This window comes from Lutjanus erythropterus, chromosome 7, assembly GCF_056507025.1.
Source record: "Lutjanus erythropterus isolate fLutEry1 chromosome 7, fLutEry1.hap2, whole genome shotgun sequence".
NCBI lineage: Eukaryota > Metazoa > Chordata > Actinopteri > Lutjaniformes > Lutjanidae > Lutjanus > Lutjanus erythropterus.
Window position 1 is genome coordinate 13,360,825 of NC_139323.1, and position 22,107 is coordinate 13,382,931.

The window sequence follows — 22,107 nt, forward strand, 5'->3', positions numbered from 1 at the left end:
TTTCAGCTTTTATTTGAAATGTGAATTTACACAGGGAAACTGAATGTCATGTTTGTGGATATAAAAAAAAGTTCAATAACAAAAACTTTCACACAAAAGGTGTGGTATGTCTTTTTGCAACATTCGTTGTAGCTTCCCACTGAATCTGAGCTTTGACAGAGGCACCTCTCTCTTTAATAAATAGTTTCATTTACAGAATGAGTAATTAGTTATAAATATGAAGGCGCATTTTAAACATTTTTTTAAAGCAATTATAAATGTATTTGTTCAATTACAAAAACACAAAAAGGCAAGCAAATCAACCAAGCAGAAATGCAGAATTGCAAATAATATTGGCAAAACCAGAAATTGGCACAAAATGAATTACAAACAAACAAAAACATGATGTTCAAACTCAAGTGAAACTTTAAATTATAGGCACTAGTTTCATAACACCCACCACACCAATTACCATACAGCTTCCCTAACACTGGCACACCGTTTGCTTCATTTCCATAACACAAGAGGTAAAAGCCAGAAAAACTTATTCCACTTGTCATCTTATTCAAGACATTTTTCTATTTTTTATGGCGTGAATGATATACACTGACAGAAATCAGATATGGGAATTTAATGATATTTTTTCCATTGGTGTCATTGGCTGACTGGGGGAAAACATTTGAGTTTTTTTTCCAATAGATAAGAGGTTTTTTTTTTCAGACATCAGATATGAGTCAGACCTAATGTTAACCTGTTTTTAAATGGACCAATCTCAGCACTTCAAAGGAAACATGATCTTGGCAAAGGTACAAATCAGAACTGAGGCTTTGGCCGAGGTGTCATTATTCACCCAGGTTTCTCACAAGTCCCGATTTGACTCTTTAAAAACAATAAAACACTTTGGAGAGTTAGCTTGCAGTTGAGGTTCAAAATGTACATTTTAAAGTATTTGAAATCTTAAAACAAAAATACTGATATGGATGTTTGGACATACATTTCTTAAATTATTTGAATAAATAATTTCCCCAAAAAAAAAAAACTTGTGCATACATTCTGGCTGATTTTACAAGAGGAAAGATTCTTAAATGTCATACCCACACACAGAGGTGCTTTCACTGTTGCAAGACATCCACAATTCTGTAACATTACGGGACATTTTCACCTGCACAGCATCATCATAGAGATCGCTCACCTACATCTGTTAAACACAGACCATAAAGACAGAAATGCATGGAAACATTTCAACCTGAGGGAGGTGAGAAAAGAACAGGGAGGAGGAGTGGGAGGAAAGCCAGGCAATGAAGTGATATGGACTGTCAGACAGATGATTGCAGTCAAACCAAAGGCAGATAACGTGTCCTCTGCTGGCGGAGCTGGAGTCGGCCTGGTTTCTTTGGCATTTTCTTGGCTGTCTGCACTACATGCCTGACCCTTCCAGAGCCGGAGCCCACAGAGAAACACAATGGGAGGTCCTCTTTGACGCGATGTGGACACTGTCCTCTCCTTTTTTAAAACTTAATTCTATATATTTTTGGGACATAGTCTTACTCTCTTCACTGTAAAAGGTTTCTAGGTAGATAAAGTGCCATGTTGTAATGTCTGCCTCCTTGTGTTGATAGTTTGATTGGAGAGCCCCCTGCTGGCCCATTTCAGTAACAACCTTCTCTCCAGTTGTCACCGGTGCCGCTGTAAGTCCGAGGAGCAGGAAGAGATCTGAGAAGGAAAAGAGGGGAGAACTATTTGGTAAGTTTTATCTATACTAACAAAAAAAAAAGCTGAGAAAACTTTAAATAAAGCAGGGGAAAAAACAAATAAAAAGAGATGCTGAATCTTAGTACAATAAAAGTCAGCACAAATTCAATCTGCAAACTCATTTGTTTATTTTCTCTACATAAAGCATATTCATTCAGCTTCAGTTCACTCCTCCATGCCCCACAGTTTGAATTAGTTTAAGAAGTTCACTCGACAGGTTATTCTAAGTTTGTCAAACTTATCATTACTACTCAGATCTACTTATGTACTAGGAAGAAAACTTAAATCATTCTATCTGATGAAATGGTAATGGTGCTTTTTTTTGTTTTTTTTTTATTGAAAACATACATCAGATCTTTTCAACAAGGGGCCCATAGACCAAATCCAGATTCAACAACCTCATTCTGATCATTTATAAATATGAAAAAAGAGAAAAAATGAGTAATTTCTTCAAATGAGTGAGAGGACATTCATTTGGTATGACTGTTGTTAAGCACAGAGACATGTATTATACAAAGTTTTACTCAGGCTCTTTAAGCAGAAGGACTTCAGGGCAGTCAAACTGAATGAAAAATACTGCAACATTGGTTACGAACGTGCTTTGTTTTTTCTTGTACTTGTGTAGATAATGTTTCCTCAATCCTGAAAAATAATTAAGTGAAGAAGAAAATAAACAGGGGCATTGCTTTACGCATTTTAATTCCTAACTTTTCATGTCAGACATAGGAAATGTAAACATCCAGCCCCTTGACACTTAACTTTTTTCAAATCTAGCCCTTCTAAATAAGTACATACATCAACAGCACTGCATAAAAATGCATTTGAGGGGGTATTTGCATTGAATTATACTGTAGTATACAGTGTAAGTAAAATATGATCACATAGTTTACAGTTAATCAAATAATTTAAGTTTTCTTAAGTACATGAGTAGATTACATGCGTGCACATGCACATAGTAATGTTAAGTTTGACCAATTTTGAGTTTACACAACAAATTAGTCCTTTATTGAATATACTCAAAAAAAAGGCTTTGCAGCTGGTTACTTTACTTTTACAAGTTTTCTCAACTAGTAGTAGTTTTTTAGGAGTTATCCGTTTGTATCTATGTGTGTGTGTGGTGTACATACCTGCGCACAGGTTGGGCCAGTTTGCTGCGAGGCAGGGGGATCCCCCCTCCTCCAGAAGAAGCACTGGGGCGGGGCAGGCCGCTGCGTGGAGGAGCCAGGGAGCGGGTAGGGGTAGAGTTGGCAGACCCAGGGTTGGATGTGGCCTTTACTGGCTGCCTCAAGGCCAGTGGGGATGGGGTGGCTGGAGTTCGCAGCTTACTGGGAGAGGGGACTGAAGACAGGCAGAGCGGGAATAGAGTCAGGTATAACTGGATTGTGTTCAACAGTCTTGATAGATAATATGCTTTCACAGGTTTCAGTCTGTCAGTAGTTTAACAATGAAGTAATGATCAAGAGCACAATGGGGTGATACAGATCTAATATGATGCTAATTCACATACCTTTAACACACAAAACATCTATCAAACAGAAACGTATGTCGGTCTTTCTGAACCACATTCATCACAAATTCACAAATGAAGTCGAACCTGTAATGATGCAAGTTTAAAACTACAAAAGAAACTTTATTAAAATCATTATAAATGAACAGAAAAGGCTAATTCATTAACTCAGCTGCCTACTATGATTCTAGATGCGTTGACAGAATGAGGTGATGCACACATACAGTCTACTTGTGAAAACCTAAAGCATATTCTACCATAGCACAACATCAATACAACCACAGCGTGAAACCACAATCACAATATTTAAAAAGGTGGAAACCCTCAGTGAATACTCACTGAAATCACCTTCTTCTCCAAAGCAACAGGAGAGTGGGACTAGACAAAGACGAAGACAACAGAGACAGGCCTTAATTCAGAGCTGGGAGGAAGGTGCTGCTGAGGATCGGCTTCAATGGAGCGTCTTTCACTGCTTGTTTGTTTTCAAACAAACTGTGATGTTACATAGCCCATGAGTAATACGAACAACAATACTACTATGTGGCAGGGGATTGGCCTCTTGAGGTCATGTGAGAGCATGTGTAGCAGTGGATAGTGATGGGACAGTGAGGGAGCTGAAGGACATTCTGTGGTTGCTAATGTAATGTACACTTTGAATGTACAGGTTTATCAGTGATGGTAGAGGTATTGCTAAATCACACAATGTATAACGGGCGTCACTGCAACTGATTTTGTGCTGCTACCTGGAATTCATCAGGTACCATATGTATATATCTATGTATCTCAACTCAGTTGCCAGTTTATTAGGAACCCGCTACGAGTATGGGTACAGATACAGATAACAGTGTGCTTGCTTACCCCCAAGTCTTATACACATTCCTGCATTAAATCCTTTGTGAAGGCTATAAAATTCAACTTTAGGATCATTTTGGAGGTTGCAGTTTGTGGTGCTGTTGAACTATACTCGGGTATTTCTGGAACTGTATAAAGGATGTTGCTACACAGGCTTGCAAACACTTCCTAAAACTGCTGCCAGTAAACAGTTCCTTTGCAAGTGCTTGAATTATGTTTTAATTTAGGTTTTACACAGCGTCACAACTTTTTTCGAATCAGGGGTGTAAAATGTTAACTGTGGTCACTCTTATGCTGCAAATCCAACTGGAGTGACTGCTTGGTCTGTCACACTAAACCAATTTATTTGCCTAACAAAACAGATTGTGTAGAGGAAACTGGTTGTTGTTAAAGGTTGTCCTTTACCGTCATTGTCAGCCAAATATGCTCCTCATATCACTGTGTGGAATGGCTGACCAACAGTGAAAAGCATTTTATATGGTTGAAGAATATCAACTCAGTGTTAATTTCTGAGAAAACATAATGAAAAAAATAGAAATAATGTGTATTAACACAAGGGGGTCAATAGGGCTGGATTTGTAACATGTAAACATATAGGTAAAGAGGACAATAAGAATGTGTAGGTGTGTGCTATTAACTAAAAGCAAGAAGCACAAAAAAGTTCATGTGATTGAATCCGAGATAAGATGGCCGCCATGGATGAACATATGAATGACACGTTTCTCTTTCAGTAACCAGACAGATCTGAGCAGCAGTCATGTTACTCTGATCATCAACCATGGAACAGCAGCAGCACACAATCACTGTTTTGACATTTCTGAGCCAAAATGACCAGTTTCATATTATTACAGTAACAGCTCGACACAGTCCTCATGTAAAACTGTTGTCCTTTTAGGGTGCAAAGGTTAAATCCTTTCAGTACGGTGCCATATCCGAGGGAGATAAAAACTCAAGCTCATTGCTCCCAACAACCACCCTGTACTCCACCGCTTTCTTTTTCCAACAACAGAAGCTAAAGCTGCAGTCAGTTACCTCAATGTACCTTCCTCAGATCCATTTCAGCTCCGCACGACACAGCTTTTTTTTTTTTATCATTTACATTCTACACCTTCAGTGCCAAGGCAGCTGACATTAGTAACTCGTAAATTGTGCACATGTCTGGGTGTGAGATCAATCCCACAGCCTCCAGCTGGTTTAGGAGCAGGCTGTTACCTCGCAGGGCAGTTGGGCTTTGAAGGTGCTGTTTGGGTTTCGGGGAGGAGCGAGAAGGGGTCGAGTATCTCGGGAGCTGAGCTGCTGCTGGAAAACAGGGACATTTCAGCACGGGAGTCAGACTTTATTCTACCTGATATTCACAGTATTACTGGAGAAAAAGGGGGCAGTAGAGGCAATGAAGGCCAGAGAAGCCTGAAGTGCAGTTTGAGGCCACTAGGGGGCCCTAGAACCAAACATCCACAGGCAGCTGCATTCAGGTGGAGGAGCAGCCCGCTGTCAGAGCAAAGTGTCGGTGCCTTGCGCAGGCTCAACACCCAATCCACACCAGTCTCAGCATAGACGGAGAGATGGGGGCTGGTTTTGGTTACACATGCTTTACAGTGAAGAGAAGTCGGTGACAGATGCAGAAATTTAGGTGTCTCACATGCCAACCACAGCCAAAGCTCAGATAGAAAAATGCATACACAGGGTTCCTGCACATTTTCCATTTCAAAACACCATACTTTCCCAGACTCAAATTTCCAAACCTCTCAGTGGATTTTTCAGACAATACTTGACATCTAGATTTCTTTTCCCATTTCAAATCCTTAGCTAACTAGGCTTTATATTTGGGATTTGGGATTACCCATTATGGCTGTTGTCTACTACACAGAAAGTTGGATGATGTTCCACTGGCAAACATCTCCCTTAACATATTGAAGAAATAATATTCCATTGTCCCCCCTATATTTTTAGTCTCTTTTATAGATAAAAACTGAAAAAGCTGAAAAAAAGTTTTTGAAAAAAATCAGTGTCTCTGCAGCCTTGTTTATTCACAGTGAAAGGCCATAGGCCTAATGGTATGGCTTCTTTATACAAAAAAAGTAGTCCATTTAATTTTGTGATGACTACATCACCGCATAACTCATAAACAAGGCTTTCCACAAGGATATGGAACAGCCAGCTGTGGGGGTCTGTGGACAGGGGGCATCTGACATTAGCTTGCATAACTGGTCAACGGCAAAAAATACACAAGCACTGCAGGACATTTTAAATGGTAAAATTATAGTTTGAGGCTGAGGTATACTTTTAGAAATTCTGAATTTTATATTTTTGAAAAGCGAGTAAGAGCAATCATTTTCCATACTTTTTTCATTTTTTTCTATACTAATCCAGACCTAGAAATAGCTCAAATCAAACTGCATACTGCATAGGAACCCTGCATACAACTATCAGAACCTTTCAAGCACAGAATGACATCTTTTTAATCTTAAGTATACAAATAAAAAAAAAATTAAATAAAAAAATCAGCAGATGTAAATGTAAAGACCCAGGCCACATGAACACCCTGTCCCTCAGTGGAGCTGCTAAAGACAGGATAAAGGCAGTCAGTACACGTTTAACCAGCTGAAACCTGCCCTTTGACCCCTGTCCTCTCTGTCTTTACTAACAGAGTATGAACAGAGAGGGATTACTGTTTCTGGATTAAGGACAACACCATTACCTTGATCTTCCATTACAGGATTACATCAAATGGATACTCTTATCTAAGCTCTACAACACAAAATGTAAAACAATGTCAGTGTTGCTGTTTCCCGGAGTCGCTCTGGATTCTCAGTGTTGGTGGTGCCATGCTCTGATGCTGCAGGATGAGGGTGTTTCTTTTGAAGTGAAAGTTATGCCAAGGCAATAAGAGGAAGGATGCGTGTGAATAAAAGATATTAGAACTGAAAATGATCAAAGACAAGGAGGATCCCCAAACACCAAAGCCATGGCACTACAAAGCAGCACAGTCGTCATACTGTAGGTGCAGCCAGAAGGAGTAATAGAATCCCCAAGTCATACAATGACTAACAACAGATTACACAGCCTGTCATGTTTCTGAATGTTTGCTATACTTGGAGAGTAACACAAATATTAATATGTCAGTTGACAACAGTGACATCAGTAATGAATGCGATAAACTGAATCTTATAGCTACTGCAGTGTAAAGATTCATTTACAGCTGTGTGTTTTGCAATAAAACGGATTCAAATAAAATGGCTTGTTGTTTATTCCCATGTCTGTCACAATACTCACTAGCAGACTGGTTCTGGTGTCGGGGAGAGCCGCCGTTTGGCACTTGCAGGTTGGACTCGCAGCTGCGGCTGTTCTTAACAGGCTCCGGGCCTTGGGTCGTCGCTGCTGAAGAGCGTGTGAGGTTGGGAAGACTGCGACGCAGCTTTTCTACAATAGCAACAACAGCAGAGGGTTAGCTCCGACAAAAATAGGTGTATCCAGAATTGCAGGATGAAAGCACTGACGCCCCCCATCTCTGCTGGTATTTAGCACAATAAAATGTTTAATTTCACTCTATATCTATCATTGTTAATAATTCTCAATGATCTATTTTAATAAAGAGTAAAAGGTTGAATTTAACTACTTCATTTATCAAGTCACACGTGTAATAGATTTAAACAAAATCTGCTAAACTGGCAATCTGATCTGTCCTTTTATATTAAAAATTCCTTTTCCTGTTTTTCCTTTTCATTGTATCAGTTCACACTGTTTCACTAGTCACAAGTTGATGCTGCAACTGAACAATAAAATTAATTAAATGATTGGTTTGCATGTCACTCGTAGCACACTCCACCATCTAGGGATATAATAAGGATGATCCAGGGTGTATGGTGTATTCACAGCGCTCAAAAATAAGGATTGCTCTCACGCTCAAAAAATGCTGTGTCAGGCTTGTAAATCTAGCAACTCACTTGCCTGACCACACCAAGTTGTAAAAATTAATTAAAGTATTAGACTATTTTGATTATTAATTAATTGTGTAAGTAATTTTTCTTGCAGCCTCTCAAATATTTCCTGCTTTATTTTCATATCAAACTGCTTATCTTTGGTTTTGCACTGACAAAATAAGACATTTAAAGATATTACCTTGGACTTTGAGAAGCTGAGATGGACATTTTTCACTATTTTCTGACATTTCATAGACGTTGAAGCCCTAAATTAAACATGACAATTAACTTTAGCCTTTGTTGCTATTTGATAACCGCTAGTAAATAAGCCAATTTGTACAGGGGCAAGAGTAAAAACTGACTTCAAGCAAGTAGTTTCCTGACCCACTTGCCTGACCCAGCAAGTGAAAAAGAAAAAAAAGAAAAAAGAAAAAAACAATAATGAACCCTGATTCCATACGTGTTCTCATGGTGGTTTGCATTTAGCGCATTTAAGTGAAACTACTGAACTTTTTATTGAACAATTTTCTTATTACTATTGATGATTTATTGATCGTATCACTGTTGTTTGCCTAGGCACATCTACTAGCTCCACGTACCTTCATTTTTCACCACGTTGGTCTGCAGGTCATGCCCGTGGCCCTGCAGCGAGTGGCGAGGCTGCTGCAGGCGGCTGATAATGGGCTGAGGCGAGCCGCGGCTGTGACTGTAGTCAATAGAGCGGGCCGGGGAACGAGAGCGGGGTGAATTCCTGGGGGAGGCGCGGGGGGAGTGTCGAGGTGAGGGACTGAAGCGGTTGGAGGGCAGGTGGAAGGCCGGGTGTACTGCCTCCTCTTCGTCCTCCAAGCTGTGTGCGTCTAACTCCTGGTCACTGAAGGTGCTGCGCCGCAACGAGTGGCAGGATGAACCTGAGCTCCGCCTGGATGCTGTTGCAGCATAATCTTGTCTCAAACCTGACAAACATGGAGACACTCACAGTCACAACACACTATAAAAAGGCTGAAAAACTGAACAGCACTGCTGATACGGGTACGTACTCTCTTCCTGCATGCGTGCCAGTATCTGGACGTCAGTGACGTCATTGAGTTTGTAGGTCGTTGAGGAGCCCACTGAGTCCTCGTCCATCTCCGACGTGCTCAGCTCACTGTCCACTGATGACTGAGGACTCACAGCCGGAGGATTTCTCTCTGCTGCTGTGTTTCTCTGGTGTGCTGCCAAGGAAATCAGTTTTAAAAAATATTTGTTTATTGAAAGATGCTTGCATTACAGTGCCTTTACAGTATATAAAATATATAAACATTTCCAATCAGGTGGACAGATTTTAAAGGAAGGAAAAGTAAAGATACACATAGGTATACAATTACATGCAAATATACTTGTAATAAAATTATTACTTCTAAACATAATTATGATATATCAAGAAAAACAATGAGAACATATTGACATATTCCTAATAATAAACCTGACCTATTATAGTGTAATGAAAGCAGAAATTAAATTAAATACAAAATAACAATAAAGAATATTCAAAAACAACAGATATTCTGTGGTTGTTAGTGAACTTTACAGAGATCCATACCTGCGTTCCCAGGCATTAGTTGCTGTCTGACGATGGGCACTCTGCTGGGGGTTGAGGAAGGGGAGTTGAAGCCACTGCTATAAGGGCTGTTGGCTGCGTTTGTGCTATACGGACTTCCATAACCCTGCTGGTTGTAGGGGCTTCCATACAGGCTCCGGCGCTTGTTGGCTGTAGAGTCACAGGACAGAGAAAAATATCAGTCAGGCCACATTATATCAGGGAAGATCAAAAGCAGTACATCAAGTTTTTTATGCCTGCAAGTGCTCAGTCACTCTTTGATATTACTCTGCATTAGAACACACATGAGAATGTTATAGAGTCAGAGGACCCACAAACATGTTTGTACAAAGTTAGAGTTGTGAGTTAGAGGACTTTAAGGTGCAGTTATGAAGAAAATGTGACAAAGAAAGTGAGCAGTGAATAAACCAAAATTCTGGGTTACACTGTTAACTCTAAATATGATCAGTAGTTGTCCATCCACTAATACTCATAGTGGATGTGTTGAGTCATTCCAGATTGGGCAGAAATGCCACATCATTTCTTTATTTATGCTACTTTTGCTCTACTTTATTACAGTTGAGTGTGATACTCTGGTAAGAAGTGAAAGCTGTCAGTAAAATGTGGAAATCTAAGGATGTTCTCAACTAATATTCTTCCCTTATTGAAAAATTACTGAAAAATCAGTCAAATCATTTGTCCAATTTTATCATCTTTCCACAGATGGAGTCAGTCATGCATGCTTCTCTGATGGGATGCCAGAAATTATACTTCTTCTGTCTTCCAGTAATAACTAATAAGCAACAGTTATACCCATCAGACAAAAACGTGATATAACAGTACATGGGGGAAATCAACTACTGAAACTTTCATTGTTTCCCTCACCCTTTATGTTAACATAATTGCATTAATGCACTGTAACCCATAAAAGACCCTGAGAAAGCCTGCTGACTACAACACCAGCTGTGTCTGCTGCTGAAAGCTGGCACCTCTATGAAAGCTCCACAGTGTACTGGAAGTCTGGTCGAGTCTCTCAGACCGTATGCTGAGTGTGGGCCTGATAGAGTTCCTGCATCATCAGCCGGGAGAACCACTTAACAATGCATGCCATTCAATCCATACACACAGAGCACAGTGGTATTCTCTGTAAAACCCAACGATGCATCAGTCAAAGGCTCCAGTCCACAGAGTCCCTTGTCTCTGCCATGAGATCAGATTCTGGACAGGCTGCTGGTCACGGATAGAGTTTGATGGTTTGGATGGTTAATGTCTCAGAGTCTTCATCATCCATTTGATTTCTCTCTCTGTCTCTGACTGGATGTGTTTACACATCAGCGTCCTCCTCCTTCCACATTCTCCCTCTCCTAGTGCTCTGCACTCTGTCCCCCTGCATTATTTAGAAAATACCATCATGTCCACTCTGCTGCCATCTGCATGGATCAGCTACTGAGGAATGTCAGCAACTCTGAAACATGCAGATCTGTGATGCTGTGCACTTTAACAACAATGGAGGCTTTGTTTTCCATTTAGGAAGAGTCCAGTCAACAGATCAAAACAGTGAAACAAACCTCCAATATCAGAGTCAGGATAACATCGTGGAGCTGCAACAATTAGTCAATTAAATAGTTGTCAACTATTACATAATCACTAACTATTTTGGGAATCGATTAATCATTTGGAGTCATTTGGAGACAAAATATCCAAATTCTAAACTGAATGTCTTTGTATTGTGGACAAAACATGAGGATGTCAACCTTCGGCTTTGCAAAACAGTCATCAAAATATTTCACACTTTTCTGACATTTTTTGTACCAAACAATGTATCGATTAATCCATAAAATCCATAAAATGATGATGAATGATAGATTAATCGATAATTGCTGCAGCCCTGTTAAATTGAAAACATCCTCTGTGTCTTCTGGCTAAAAAATATGCAAGAACACACTACTGAAACACAATGACAGTTTTGAGAGTGCTTACTCAAACATGAATCGTATCTTGTGCACTATGAAATAGAGCATTCACACTAACTATGATTTGGAAAATCTGCCTCTTGACACAACAGAGTCTTTACTTGCTGGTCTAAGCTACCAAGTCATGGGGGAAAGTCTGATGAACAGTTTGTACTATCACAGCAACTCCAGCAGCACATCGTCAGTGGAAAGAGACACATACCAATCTAAAGGGATCTGCAGCACAGGGACCAAACCAAAATAGAGTGTCCTCAAATCCTCATGTCCTAAAACAAGAAAAGAAGTCGGAAGAAATGCTGTTTCTAATCGCTGGGATTGATGCCATTTTGATTTACTGTGATATGAATTTTTTACTGGAGGATTTTCCGTCTTGGCTTTTCAGCTGTGGAAACTTTGGGGTAGTTTCCACAGGCAAAAAAAAAAAAAAAAAAAAACACCACAAGAGCCTGATATAAAATGAAGGCCTGGAGGGCTTAAATGGTCAGGACGAAATGGAAGACAACACTTAGCACTGAGGTAGAAAAAAATAAAAGAAGCCTGTGAACATATCACAAGAGGAAAACAAACAGAGGAGCCTTTGTAAATGAAAGAGACAAATACCACAAAGGGAAAAGGGATAAAACTGGCAGAGACATGTTAACTGTACAGTATGAGGTTTAAAGTCAAAGGTTTTATGAGCAGGAACAGGGCAGGTCAGTTATGCGACTGTGGCTGGGACCTCTTGAGTTTTGTATGTGCACTGGATCAGCAGCGTAGGGCAGCTGTCAAAGCAGCACGATGGAAAAAACTGTTGAATTGTTCAGCTCCGGCAACACATGTTGTGACTGTGTATCAGGACCGTCCAACGTGAAGAAAGTAACGCTGTCTGACTCAGTCGACTCACAGCCGTCTCCTCCCTGTTGTTAGTTATGTAACTGAGGCACGTCATGTGGGGTTATGAATTTAACAGGGTGTACACAGACAAAAGGCTTGGTCACTACTGACACTCTAAACTAAAGTTCATGTTAAAAATATGTGAACGCCTTGTATGAGTGTACATAGGCTGGCACAGATGTAATGTTTAGTCAAGTCAAGACAATTTTATTTATATAGCATATTTCATGTGACTGGCATAGACTCAAGCACTTCAAAATAAGTAATAAGTAAAAACTAACTTCAATAAAGAAGTTCACATTGACAAATATTATCAACAATAGGCTGAGTCCATCACTGGATGTTTTTTGGGGGGCAGTTTATGTTTCTCACTGTGAATGAAGGATTTATTCAGGCCAACCCAATTTGGTCATTGTTATAAACAGTGGTAAGACTGTGTTTAAATGTGTGTTTTGTGGCATTAACAAGGCAATTAAAGCTTGTCTTAGTTAGGTAAGAGAGAAACTTGAATTGAGAAGGTGAACAATTGTATTTTTCTCTTTAATAAGAAAAATAGGTATGAGAATATTCCCTTTCTTGACATTTTATGAGTTCATTTTGTTTATTTTGTCATAGCTCACACACATCTCTCTACTTTTGTTTACACTGTAGTATCTTTTTGTTTGTTTGTTTGTTTTTTTGACTGGCAGTGGCAGCTGGTATGTGATAAAACTTACATTGCAAGACTTAGATTCTAGTGCTCACACAACACAAGATGATGACACTGACATAATCATGACATCAGCCCAAAAAGGGAGTATAAGATAAGAAGGTATTACTTATATAAAGAAAAGATTAAACCATATGAGATAATAAGGTGTTATTAATATTATTATAAGGGGAATAATTACAATAATAATACAGATTCTACAATATATTTTACCTATTATCTATTACCCATAGACTTTAAACCTAATTAAAAACTTGCAAAATGAGATGATGTTTTCGGTCTGCTTTTCAAAGAATTTATCTGGTGGAGAATTACAGAGAGTAGGACCATAATGACTGAAAGCACCATAAGCTGATTTAGAATTTATTGGAGACCTTTATTTGATAATCTATGGGATCTGTCCAGTGTGTATTCAGTGAACATGTCAACAACATAGGAAGGAACAAAGCCATTCATAGATGTAAAAGCAATCAGTATTTATTGCAGGAGCCGGTGAACAAAAGATAAAATAGTAGTGATGTGTTCTGACTATTTGGTTTTTGTTAAGCTGTTTAGACTGATACAAATGTTTTATGACAAAAGGAAGCCATCACTTTGACTTCAATGTGCCTCTGGTGAAGCTAACTTTTTTTTCCCTTTGCAATTCCTTTGACACTAACTCAAACCAACACCATGGCAACAGGGTTTCCATGCTCCTGTTAGAGATCGGGTGTGAAGGAAAGTAGCCAGGAGCCATGAGGGTGTGTCTGTGGTGAGTCTCCCTTTCACTCACAGACACTCCCAGAATGCATTGCTTAAGATCTGCTCAAGTCTTGTGTGCAGGAAAATGAAACAAAAACTAATGGCTCTGTGTTCAATTTATTTGATTCGAGTGTTTTAATCACATACCCAGTGAATCATAAGACTCTACAGAATTTTTTTGTTGTTCTGTCTCTATTCTTAAGGAGGTGGTGACATCAGTGTTCTCATCAGTGAGGACAGAAGTGGAATGAGTGGGCTGGGTTGTGACAGTGGGGATATTTTCAGTCCCAAGCAGGATGACGTTATCCCCCTTCCACACCTACAGTGATGATATCACCACTATCATGCTTCCTAAACCCTAGTGGCTAGTTATTTGTAGTATTAGTCATCTGATACATAGCATGCTTTGTTCACTAGGGGTCCTCTAAGGCTACATTTACACAGATCCTGACAGCAAATTTTGAGTTTTTAGCTCAGAAATATGCCTTAGCTCTAAACACAGACACAGCCCAGAGTGGTCACAATAAAGGGACAAGAGAAAAAAATGATTATTTGTGCATTTTGAAAGATGCACTGCAGGTTCCTGATTTCAAAGAGTTATTAATTAAGAAAGTATCCCAAAAACAGCTCTAATGCCAGAATCCATGTGCTTTACATATCTATAACCATCATCTGACCTGTGAAATGTGTGAGGGGGAAAAAGCTGTGCAGGTTGGATCCACAAAACAACTCCATTTCATTTAGCAGCCAGTAAAAACAAATCTCAGTATCCTCCGGCGACACAGAGGCTGTGTGTCCAGGTGCTGTCCAGATTCTTGCACAACAGAGCAGAGAAGATCACAGTGAACAACCTTCAGCGGCCTATTGCTCAACATGATCTGTCACATGGGCATACCGCTGTCAAAATGGAAACGACCCCCTCTCAGTTTAGCTGTGAGGATTTGAGGTCGGTCTTCCTCACTAAGGGACTAACTATAATTAGTGGCAGCCAAAAGCTCACATAACAGGCATAGACCAAGGACAAACTAATAAGGTAGACGTGGGTGATGTATAACAGAATAAATTACTATTACAATGTTTTGTTAATGTATGATTGATAGGGTATTCAATTTCAAACAACTTTGAATTCTTAGTGTGGAGGGTACAAGGACAATGAATTAAAATCGTAACACTTGAACAGCAGCACTACACAGCTCCCTGACTTTCAGTAAAGCACTAGTTTACAGTCACTCGAGTGCTATGTAATCCCTTCAACAGAGGCCAGTTTAAGATTCCTGGTGCCACCATTTCTATGTACCTTGATTTCATGAGGAGAGTGATTCACCAGACAGATGTAAATATAAATAAATAAATACTGTGCCTGCCCTAAGAGACTAGGTGCAATCATATGGCACATAACAATAAATATTTTGCATACCTTTTGGGGAAATATAAATTAAACATTATTTTTTCACACACATTACTGCCATTGAATAACAAAAGAGGAAAACCAAAACCTATTTACACCATCACCACTCCAAACACCTGGTGATGGGCATAGTTTTTCATTTGCTGTACTCTCAATCCCATATCCAAAGAAGAAGAGACTCCCAAAACACACACACACACACACACACACACACACATTATCACACCAGGTCATAAACCTACAGCCTCTGCCACTCAATGACTGATCATACAGGCACATACGTACTTCATCTTCCCCTTAGAACAAGGGAAGCTTAACTACACAAGGGAACGTGTATGATGATGCATCCATTTGTCCTCTGTTTATAACTGTGTGTAGTAGCTGTAACAGTAGTGGCTGTAGAGATATATGAGTACAACATGGAGTCATTTATTTTGTGTTTTCTTTAGATTCAAAAATCAATAATAGGAAATAGTGAAATTATTACAGAGACTCACTCCCATGAATTAAAGCTCACAGCAACAAGACCAGTCACAACATTCATGCCCATCTCTTATCTAGCCAGTAGTTCTGCATTTATAAACAAGCTCTACCTTGCTGAATCAATAATTCTACATTTGCCTTACAAACAACAACGAATTACAATCGTCTCTTCAAAAAATGTTACCATTTGAGTTAAAATTCTGGTAGCAATCACTGAAGGCACGGCTGTGGAAAAAAATCACTGCTGTTTCACTACATTTTTTTGCCTTTAAGTGCACAGTGTACACTTTTGTTAGTCAGGATGACAGAACTACATTTTTTTTTCTTATAATCAATCTCTCACTCTGATTACAAGCAGATTCAAATAACCTTTATGATAAAGATGAAGAGCTCTAAAGACAGAAAAAAATGGCTCGATATACAAACTAACAGCACAGACAAACAGACACAAGGAGATGAAACAACCAAAACAAAGTCTTTGTCTCACTGAAGATCTGTCCTGTTTAAGTGTCATTAGTAAGACAGTGAATCCCTCCTAACACCAGTGGTGCTGTTTTGTAGCTGAGCCGTAAAGAGGGATTAATTAGGTGTATAAGTGATGCTATTACTGTTTCTACTACTACTGCTACTGCTGCTGTGGCTAAGTTTTGACTACATGTTTCATGTTCACTGGTGGTGTTTACCTGACAGGGTGAGGTCCAGTCTGTGGATGAGGGAGCGCTTGGCTGATTCCATCTCAGGACTCGGGTTGTCAAGAGCTTTGCGGCACCACACAATAGGACTTAAGGTTTTCTGCAGGGGACTGTTGAGTTTCGTCTCATAGAGCCTGGAAAAACGTGAACAGCATACACAATTGGGCAAGGTGAATTGCATGTAATGGTGTCATGATGCCAGAATTTTAAACTTTGATACAATACAGGTATTAAAGAAAACTCTTTTGATAGCACGGCAAAAAGAATAAAAATCCTAGCCACGCAAAATAAGATGATTTTTCCTTCTTTTAAAGTTAACCTGCACTAAACACTGTCTAGTTTTGCTATGCAGCAAGCCAAATGTCAGTAATGATATTAATGCCTGAACTGAAGTCTTCAGTGAACACTTACAGTAGATCATTTATAGTAGCTTTGGTACTTTCCGAATGTATAACTAACAGAAACTGTATTATTTTACACACGGTATCAAAGAAGCAGCAATACTTTTAACAACTGTAACTGCATGTTCATAAAAGCAATACAAGCTATGATTACACACACACAGACTGTCGTCTCTTCGTAATGATGACCGACCATGACAGCTCACACCTTATATGTGATGTGACCCAGCAGCTCTCAGAGGAAATGAGATCGAGGGGATAACGAGTGTCTGGACAGTGTTTTATCTGCGAACACTGCAGTGGCAATGACAGGCAAGGTGGACAGGCAACAAGGCATTGACGTGACCATGCTCGCTGATACTGAAAATTACTATTTAGTTTTAATTCAGATCTATTCATACTTAAATATTTGAGATCTCTGGATCCATTAATTATTTACAATGCAGCCAGTATAAAACTTACACAGGGGTGGCTTGCAGGAATCTTTTAGAACTGTCAATATTATCTAACAGTTCACATGTTTCATGTGCACAAAACAGTGTTTCAGCTCATAATGAAGCACTGTCACTTGCTCAAATCTTTTCTAAAAGTCGCTGGGTTCAGCGCTCAGTCCGCTGTATTGATCGAAACTGTCAAACCCTCTTAATACTGATGGGAAGATGTACAGGTATGAAATAACTGAATTGGCCCCTAGTTTTTGTTTGTCGGATAAAGAAGTAGGCTAATAGAAATGTGTGTGTACCCTTAAGAAGAGAAGAGAAGAGAAGAGAAGAGAAGAGAAGAGAAGAGAAGAGAAGAGAAGAGAAGAGAAGAGAAGAGAAGAGTTTCCACTCAGAGAGAAGTCTGAGTCAGCAGTTGTCAGCTCTGTTGCAGCCATAAAAGAAGAAGCCTTTTATGATGAAAGTAGAAACATTACAGGTAAAGGCAGGCTTGTGCTTGAGGAATACAAGCCTGAAATCTGGGGCTGCACATTTTCAATGTTTATCAACACAACAGCCACCATTCATATTTGGTACAGCACATAGTAAATCTACCACTAACAGACCAAACACTTCATACATGACCTCCACGCTCTGAGACAATGACATGTGTCATGTCCACATGCGTTTAGCAGTAGTGTGACAAGCATCTATTGATAGGTGAGAGTGCTACAGGAGAACACTGCATTTTAAATCCAGTCTGAGGCTAATTCAGGGATTACAGGAGTCTATGACAGGAGCTGGTGAGAGCTAGGCACTACACGGTAATCCCAGATATCAATCTGATCCAGAGGGCAGACAAACAGCCAGGGCATAATGAGACTGGCTCTGCTGAGCATGAGTGAGCAATGTCTGAAAGTGGTCCGATGGCGAAGCTGAGTGGCTGGCACTGCTGCAAGCAACGGAGGGAAGACTGTGAGTTGGCTTTCAACCAAATAGATCATCTACCTTTGTAGTAGTTTTTAGGGACTGTCATTTAGTTGCATCAGACTCTTCGCCCTAATGTTGTCTATTACAGTGTTATTACCACAAATGACGCCAATCAGACAAACCCTTCCTGACAAGACAGATAAACAAGGACCTTCTTCTGAGGATGGCCCATCATTATATTCATATCTAGTCAGTAGCTGATGTCATCTAGACCTGTCATGATCATTACATTACTGACTTATCGAAGTCAGCAAAAGTTATTGAGGTCAACTACATACACATAAGAAGGCTGCCAAAACGATGCCAGAGTAAACAGTAGGGTATTCCATACCATTATAGGATTTGGATGCAGCGCATAAGTATTTTTCAACAGTGCTTTAGATGAATGAACAGAAAAAAACTACACAGAGTTGTTGTGCTGCCATTTCAGGTCACGCTTGATGTTTGCTGTCTGTATTAACAGTTCCTCGCTCTTTGAATGGGTGTTCAAAGCTTCACCCAATCTGTTGCAAGCTGACCCCCACCAGGCCTAAGCATCTGGGAATTTTGTTTTGGGGGGCGGCGTTTTTAAGATGCTTTTTAATGTAGGAACCTGTGAAATCTATGTTACGCTTAGCTTTTCTCAGTTCTGCAATTCCAGCCACCATTATGTTGTCACAGAAACATCAGTCTGTCATGGGCCCAGGCCAGGCCTCCATAAAAAAAGACACTAGGCCCCCATTACGAGATACTTTCCACAGGCTCTAACAACTTGGCTGGGGGAAACCCTAGTGTTGCATTACCATGCTATTATATTATCATTAGACAAATGGCATAAAATAGACCTAAAGAGATATTAATATCATTTATTGCAGTTGTTTCTGTGACAACATATTGCCCAACAAAAGTAGTTATCTTGATAGTACTCTTATTATCCTTGATAGGCCATATGTAAACTCCTCCTCCAAGTCATGTCTGAGATGAGCCGTCTAACGAAAACTCATCTCAGTGTGTAACTCTGCCACTTCAACGTATTTCCCTGAGATGGGATGAGAGGAGAGATTTAGACAGAGCAGCACAAATCCAATCTTACTCCGGAGTTTCACGGATTACACCTCTAAAGTGTGTCTATGCAAAGCCACCTGACCTTAAACACCATAAATACTCAGCGCTAGAGGAAATATTACAAGCACAATGTATTGGTAGAGGATTAAAAGGACAGTTCACTGCAAAATCAGAAATACATATTTTTCTTCTGTTGTGCTTTCTAGCCATCTAGATTGTTTTGGTGTTAGTTGCCAAGTTTTGGAGATACTGGCTATTGGGATGTCTGCCCTCTCTCAAAATAATGACACTCACCTAGAAACCATTTTCTTTTTACAGTAGGCAGAAAATAGTTTGCACCAGGAGCTAGAGCTGCAATGATTAATAAATTAGTTGTCAACTACTGAATTAATCGCAAACTCTTTTGATAATTGATTCATTATTTTGAGTAATTTAAAAAAAAAAAAAGCTGTACACAAAACAAGACATTTGAGGAGGTAATCTTTGGTTCTGGGAAACACAGATTCACATTTTTCACAATTTTAATCGGCAATGAAAGTATCCATTAGTGTCGGCTCTACAGCTACATGAAAGTGCTCACAACAGGGTCTGTGGGATACCTTGAGTAACTGGGTCATGATTGCTGGAAAGAGACATAGCTTTTGAATTTTTCCAATTATAGTTTTGCCCTCTATAGGCAATATCCCCGTATCTCTGTAACTCACACCATAGAAGTCAAGATGGCTAAATGACAGAGAGGAAAAATACGTGTTTTTGATTCTGGGGTGAATGCTCATCCTTGTCCACAAGACTCTCCATGTGACCCTTATATTAATACCCATTGTTTATAATCCCTGTAAACACAATACTCGTGATCAGCCTCTTGACACTGACATAATGTTTATTCCTACATGATGAGATGATAGTCCTATTTCAGATCTCTTGCCCTCCTCACTTGGTGCTGCAGAGCACTTGTGGCTGTGTGCCAACTGTTGGTGCTAAAGGGAATTGAGAGGAGGACTATAACCATGGCTACCTCTCCCACATGGCTGCTGGGAAGAGGAAAACAACTTTAATTTTCACTGCACACACACACTGATCTCCTGCCACCACTGCCATGACAAGCCAAGCAATCTGCCACATCACAACAGTAAAACTGTTCAACAGATGATCAGGGACTGTAGGGTCCTCTTCAGAGGCCTACTGATCATCAGCCTCAGACACACAGGCTGGAGGCGAAGTATGAGATGACAGATAAAGATTTGGTATTGATTGCATGACAAAGCATGTCTATTATGATCAGAGTCATGGAAGGGGCTTGGCATCGCCCACATGACTTGCCATACAACATCCTTCATTCAGTCAGTGATCCACAATGAGTCCCCTTCAGTACATATGACTTCAGATTTCAGGCAAGCTACTCAGATTGTTTATGCCAGACGTTTTGTCATGGTAGTTAATGTGTAGAGCAGCTGTCACCCAGCACTGAAGACACTGACACGGTTGTAAAGGCAAGATACCTCCCAAGACAGGCCTGTCACTCACCAGCTGTCCTCGTCTTCGTGTAGACAATCCATGTCTTCGAGATCTAAGATTTCCACTTCGTCCAGAATTGATGTTTCCCCTTCATCTGTGAAAGCCCCGGTGCTGTCTGAATAAAGTGAGTTCATACTCGACACAGAGGCGGCAGCCGATGCCCCCTCATAATCATACGCCCTCCTGAAGCTTATACCGTCGTACGACAGTCTGGGGCTCAAACAGCGGTTGTTCTCCAGAAGCCCACCGTACCCACTCGTTCCGACGAACCCCACCCCAGGGAAGCCGGCCAGACCGGCTGCCATCCCCGCTGACAGGGACGACGAGTCGTATCCAGCGCTGAGGGGTCTGTGGTTCCCTGACATCGCTCCGGACGAGGACAACATGGTAGACCGACTCCGAAGCTGCTCGTTTTGCTGTTCGAGCTTCTTCACCAAGTCCTGGAGCTTCCGCACCTCCAAGTCCGCGTTGATATTTGAGTTGATATCCTCCATGGTGGCTCCTCCTCAGCCCGACGAAAATATGCGGTGGTCTGTTGTGTCTTTAGTCGTTTCTCTGCCGATAGTCTCCTTCTTTCTCTTTACTTCGCTGTTATCTACGTATTCAAAGAAGACACTTTGGTGTTCAACCGACTTAAAAAGCTCAACACCGTCATCTTCTCCTCCGGATAACCGTGCTCACGGGCAGGGTCGAAGCCATTTTCATAAATACTCGTCACCAACTGTGAAAGACCAACAGGCGGTGGATAACACACGTCACCGCGTTCAGTATCGGGAACGAGCACGTAACCAACACCTATTTGCACGTGCCCAGATAACTACTACTGTACAAACGCGTTCAGCATTATTTTGCCAAAATTTAGTGCCATATTAAACATGTAATATTTTGGTAACACAATAATTTAATTATTAATTTACCTGACTAATTTATTTATTTTTCATGTAGCAATGTCTTCACTGACAACATGATATATCAAACTACAATTAAATAGATATATTAGAAAAAAGTAGGCAACTCAAATAGCACAAACCTGTTTATTTTCATTGATAAACAGCAAATACATCAGAATGTTGTAGAAAAAAAAATATTTTTGCAACAAGCAAAATATAGAGTTAGGTCTATATTGACTATGTTTACATGCACACTAATCTTCCACTATTATTCTGAATCAAAATATGACAATATTCTGAAATTTGATAAAGGCCACGTAAACAGCATTTTCTGTTCGGATATTCTGAATTGGGCCTTAAACAGGATATAGCATTTTCCAAAT

General features: G+C 40.0%; 1 protein-coding gene across 2 annotated transcripts; it reads right to left on the reverse strand.

The window, feature by feature from the left end:
* Nucleotides 1-1,441: 1,441 nt before the first annotated feature.
* On the reverse strand, nucleotides 1,442-21,567 carry slain2 (SLAIN family member 2). Of its 2 annotated transcripts, XM_084722802.1 has the most exons (10): nucleotides 20,844-21,567; nucleotides 16,457-16,599; nucleotides 9,590-9,757; nucleotides 9,048-9,221; nucleotides 8,610-8,963; nucleotides 7,364-7,510; nucleotides 5,303-5,389; nucleotides 3,578-3,616; nucleotides 2,859-3,069; nucleotides 1,442-1,692 (listed from the first exon to the last, which is right to left on the reverse strand). In XM_084722802.1, the coding sequence occupies exons 1-10, from the start codon at nucleotides 21,326-21,328 to the stop codon at nucleotides 1,629-1,631; spliced, it is 1,872 nt and encodes a 623-aa protein (XP_084578928.1). In that variant the 5' UTR covers nucleotides 21,329-21,567; the 3' UTR covers nucleotides 1,442-1,628. The 2 variants fall into 2 exon arrangements, with proteins under 2 accessions (XP_084578928.1, XP_084578929.1); XM_084722803.1 differs by lacking the exons at nucleotides 3,578-3,616; nucleotides 5,303-5,389 and having other exon boundaries at nucleotides 20,844-21,566.
* Nucleotides 21,568-22,107: the final 540 nt, after the last annotated feature.